Source organism: Dama dama, chromosome X (assembly GCF_033118175.1).
Source record: "Dama dama isolate Ldn47 chromosome X, ASM3311817v1, whole genome shotgun sequence".
Classification (NCBI taxonomy): domain Eukaryota; kingdom Metazoa; phylum Chordata; class Mammalia; order Artiodactyla; family Cervidae; genus Dama; species Dama dama.
The window spans coordinates 47986174-47991697 of NC_083714.1; the positions used below are offsets into that span (position 1 = coordinate 47986174).

General features: G+C 37.3%; 1 protein-coding gene across 1 annotated transcript; it reads left to right on the forward strand.

Annotated features, from left to right (window-relative positions):
- Positions 1–921: 921 nt before the first annotated feature.
- On the forward strand, positions 922–1780 carry LOC133051475 (dnaJ homolog subfamily C member 8-like). Its single transcript, XM_061135913.1, has one exon. The coding sequence runs from the start codon at positions 922–924 to the stop codon at positions 1681–1683; it is 762 nt and encodes a 253-aa protein (XP_060991896.1). The 3' UTR covers positions 1684–1780.
- Positions 1781–5524: the final 3744 nt, after the last annotated feature.

The following is a 5524-nucleotide window of genomic DNA, read 5'->3' on the forward strand; positions in this document are numbered from 1 at the left end:
TAAGTCATCGAGAAGCACCCCCAGAGGCACATCCAGAATAATATTTGGCCAAATGCCTGGGCACCCTGTGGCCCACTCAAATTGAGGTACAAAATTAACCATCACGCACCCATAGTTTTGGTTGCCAATGTGAATTTTTAAATCATTCTGACCTTACTTAATTGGTTGTGTGGCTATATAGCAACACTTCTGGTGTCTTAATCTTGTGTGTACAAATTGTCAATGAAATATTTTTCCTAAAATTTATTTTGTAGGTATTTTTCTATGTAGACAATCATATCATCTACAGATAACTTCCTCCCTTTCTAATCAATAAATACCTTATTGCTGTTTATTATCTAGGAATGTAGGACTAGTTCGAAGTGTTCAATCAGTAGCCAACTTCCTGGTTTCAGTCTTAGCTGTGGAACTTATGGTATAGTCTTAAGTAAGTTATTTCATGTCTCTGTATCTCAATGTTGCCATGGTAGTTATACTTGGCATGTATCTTCATGCTAATTATGCCTTGAAGAATTGTTACTAAATTAACTAAAGAAATAAATTAAACAAAATTGGTGGAAAATAAGATTATTTATGAGATTTTTGTGTCTATTTCTGGAACAGGGTACTTCCTTTCTTTTAAACTCACCTGTATATTAAACAAATTTTTGTTAAACCCTATCCAGGATTTCTGTGTTTGCAGGAAGATGGGGCTTATCAGCATCAGCTTTCCAGATTTTGGGAAGGAACCTAGGACAGTTTTCTGCAAATTGTAGTCTAAGTTTGATCTGTATCAAGTCACAAAGGATGCTTGTTAAAAAGGCTGACTACAGGGCACCCTAGAGCAGACTGACTAGAATAAAACTTAGGAGCATGGTGCCTAGAAATCTGCATTTAAAACTAAAATATGGAGAAGAGTCACGTGGTCGCTGGGCTGGGGAAATGGCGGCTCCAGGAGATAGCGGGGCTTCGGGTGGAGGAGGCAGCATGGAGGAAGCATTTATGACCTTCTACAGTGAGGTGAAACAAATAGAGAAGAGAGATTCAGTTCTAACGTCCAAAAATCAGATTGAAAGATTGACTCGTCCTGGTTCCTCCTACTTCAATTTGAACCCGTTTGAGGTTCTTCAGATAGATCCTGAAGTGACAGATGAAGAAATAAAAAAGAGGTTTCGGCAGTTATCCATACTGGTGCATCCTGACAAAAATCAAGATGATGCTGACAGAGCACAAAAGGCTTTTGAAGCTGTGGACAAAGCTTACAAGTTGCTACTGGATCAGGAACAAAAGAAGAGGGCCCTGGATGTAATTCAGGCAGGAAAAGAATACGTGGAGCACACCGTGAAAGAGCGAAAAAAGCAATTAAACAAGGCAGGAAAGCCTACAAATGTGGAAGAGGATGACCCTGAGCTGTTCAAACAAGCAGTATACAAACAGACAATGAAACTCTTTGCTGAGCTGGAAATTAAAAGGAAAGAGAGAGAAGCCAAAGAGATGCATGAAAGGAAGCGACAACGGGAGGAAGAGATTGAAGCTCAAGAAAAAGCCAAACGAGAAACGGAGTGGCGAAAAAATTTTGAGGAAAGTCGAGATGGTCGCGTGGACAGCTGGCGAAACTTCCAAGCCAATACGAAAGGAAAGAAAGAGAAGAAAAACCGGACCTTCCTGAGACCACCAAAAGTAAAAATGGAGCAGAGTGAGTGACTGCCAAGGGTCACGGCCCAGAAACTTCCCCGACTGTCTCCCTCCTGCTTTGAAGGACTCATTCTTTCCTCCCATTTTCACCCCAACATAGAGTAGTATTTGCTTTTCCATTTTGTTTTCAATACAATTTAATACCGATCAGAGTAATTCTTTTGTACATTGAAATGAGGGGCTCGGTTTAAAAAGTAACTCCCCCCTGCACCCTCATCCCCCGGACCAACTGGGACTGGAAGGTGCTGCCTTCTCTTCCCACAGCCTGTAACTTCATGTTTTGTACTTCACCAAAGTGTGATGGTTAGAAACGTCGTGTGTAGTTTGTGGAAATCATCCAGTTAAACACACTGCTGATTCTGGTGTTGCCCTGACTTCAGAGACAAGCCTGGGCCACCTTAGGAAGCCCCTTCACTTCGGTTGCTTGCTTCTGGGTGTGGCGTCCTTCGAAGCCCCAGATCAGATGGGACGGCCTCTGACACCCAGAGCGGTCACTGGACGCCCCGACGTCCCTGGAGTTAGGCATGTGCTTTCCCATCTGACTGGCCAACCTGCGTGGCATGAGGCTCCAAGCTACCCAACCTGTTCACTTTCCAAAGAGCTAGCCGTGCTCCATCCCGTACTGTGGTGTCCTCGCCTGTCTGCATTTGTTAGTGGTAATATTCTGTATGTGTAATAAATTTTTATACCCTAACCACTAAAAAAAAAAAAAAAAAAAACTAAAACATGATATCTATGGACATTAAAGTCTAATAGTCACCTTTTTTATGGGAATTTATACATGTTTATTTTATTTATTAAAGTATAGTTGAATTACAATGTTGTATTATTTACCTCTGTAGAGCAAAGTGACTCAGTTATATATATATATATATATTCATTTTTATATTCTTTTCCATTTTTATATCTTTTCCTGGGATAGTTTATCCCAGGATATTGAATATAGTTCCCAGTACTATAGTGTTGGAACTTATTGTTTATCTGTTCTCTATGTAATAGTTTGCATCTGCTAACCCCAGTCTCCCAATACACCTTTTTAATAGTCACCTAGAGCACCAACTTAATGCTCCATAATAGAAAAGACAACCAAAACCCTATTGAAGAGAAGAATACCAATAATATATATTCCCTTACTTGATTCTTCATATAAATAAATTCTCAGTCTCACAAATTTAAGGGAAAATCCTGCAAATGCTAGAATAGTTGTGCTTTCCCCCTAACTTTCAGAGGATTGTTGACTGGCTGATTGTTCACCTTAATAATGAGTTCCTAAGTGTTGGAGTGCTTGTTGTGTGCACTTGCTAGCAGAGCAATTTGAAGCAGAACAGAGAGAAATTGGACTATAAATCTGGTTTGGTTTAGGTGAAGGGAAAAAAGGGAATTTTTCACTTTCAGCTTACTGAAGGCTGTAGTGACACTATATTCCATCTGTTTGAAAAACCTTACACCAATTAAATGTGGCATATTTTAATTGAGCTTCTAATAAGTTTACACTGTGTAATTCAAATAATTTTTTTTCAGGAGACATTCTCTACCACATTACAGTTTAGTCCCTAACCCAGTGAGTTCAATTGTTGCCAAGGGACTATTCGATTCATGTTTGAACCATCAAAGCTATACCTTCAATGGACAGAGTTAAGGTTAAGAGTTGTAATCAGGCAGCTGAAAAATGTCCTTCAGAATGTAAGAGGGTGATAACAGGGTTGACTGTAGAGGCACATCACTAATGAGTATTTTTTTTTCTCAGTTGCCAAATTAAAGCAAAGGTATGCGTATTCAAGCTAGCTAACTTTGAATTCTGGCAAAGAACCTCATCTTGTTACTCATGATTGTTTGAGGAACTGGTGTCTTTATCAAAGGAGGGAAGATTCCTCCTGCACAGATAACAGCTGAGAACAGTGATGTGACCAAGAAAGGAGGTCAAGAAACATCTCCAAGGGGGCGGGGGAACATACAGGAGCCAATGATACTACTCACAGAAGGAACAAGCCACCTGTCAAAAAATCTTGCCCCATCTTCATCTCAGTCAGAGACATCTTATATAAACTCCTGATCTTCCCAAGTATTCTGAACTGATCACATGACATGCCTTTCCACTTACTAAGTACTAAGAACTAAGAAAATTCACAAACACACATACACATATACATTCCTAAGTATTTACTGGGAGTCTAGGTGAATGAAATAACACTTTCCTAAATGTACCATCCCTCTGCAGGACCAGTCCTTAGGACTACTTGATGTCTGCTTTTAGACTACAAAGCTTTTCACAGAAAATTAGCCAGATATGTCAGAACTGAAACCAGCCTTGCAAAAGTTTAACCTATTTTAAGGAAAAGGGTAGAGTTGGAAGAAATGTTGTATTTAGGGAAAACAATGGTTAAATTAAGTAGTGGTAAAGTTAAGTAGTGATTGATAGGAAGGACTAGCAGGTAAATATGGAATTGACATGAGGTATGTGGGTTCTTTCAATCTTGCTTTAGATCATAACCTATTGTGTCAGTAGTATTTATTAATGAGCACTTTTAATAAAGAAGTATTTGGATATTTTCTATGAAATACAAAGAATAATTGAGTTAAATATATCAAATATATATAATACATTTTACCTATTCATTAAATATCTAGGGCAAAAGAGGTGCAAAAATGATAAAATTTTCTGCTTAGCAACATATTTGTATTAATAATCACTGCCTAGATTCCCAGATTTTCATCCCAGTGCCTCCACTACATTGTGTTTTTGGCTCTCTCATTCAATTTATTTTTGCCTGTGAAGAGACTAGTTGTTTAGAGTTTGAAGCCAGTACTAAGGCACTCTCATCTATCATCAAATACCTATGAACCTAAATATAGTCTATTTATAAACAAAAGAAATGGAAAGAATACAAATTGGAAAGGAACAAGTTAAACTGTCTCTGATGGAAGATGACATGGTCTTATATACACAAAATCCTCAAGACTCTAAAAATAAATAGATTCAATAAAGTTGCAGGACACAAAAAAATATAAGAAATAGTTTTGTTTTTATACACTAAAAACAAACTATCTGAACAAGAAGTTAAGAAAACAATTATATTTACAATAGCATCAAAAAGAATGAGATACATAAGAAATTTAACTGAGATGAAAAATGTGTACAACAAAACTAGATGTCACTGATGAAAGAAAATAAAGAAGACACAAATAAGTGGAAAGATACTTGTGTTCATGGATTGGAAGAATATTATTAAAATGTCAGTACTATCCAAAGTCATCTACAAAGCTAATGTAATCTCTATCAAAATTCAAATGGCATATTTCACTAAAATAATAAAGCAATCCTAAAATTTGTGTGGGGCCACAAAAGACCCCAAGTATTCAAAGCAATTTTGAAAAGGAAGAACAAAGCAGGAGACCTCATACTCCCTGATTTATAACTATATTACAGATGCATAGTAATCAAAAGAGTATGGCACATGCATAAAAACAGACAAACCAACAGAAAGATGGAAAATAACTCACACTTATGAGGTCAACTAATCTATGACAAAGATGTCAAGAATTCACAATGGAGAAACAATAATCTTCTCAATAAATAGTGTTGGGAAAACTGCATATTCACATGCCAAAGAATGAAACTGAACCCTTCTCTTACAACATCCACAGAAATCAACTATAAATGGATATAAGACCTGAAACTGTAATGTTTATAAAGAAAACGGGGGGGGGATATTCCTTGACATTGATCTTAGCAATATATATATCATCAAAATCACAGGCAACAAAAGCAAAAATAAAGTGGGGCTACATTCAGTTAAAAATATTCTGCATAGCAAGAAACGTTCAACAATATGAAAAGGCAACATATGGA

Bases quoted from the DNA above. Each gene is read 5' to 3' on its own strand.
- LOC133051475 (XM_061135913.1), top strand. From the start codon at position 922: ATGGCGGCTCCAGGAGATAGCGGGGCTTCGGGTGGAGGAGGCAGCATG.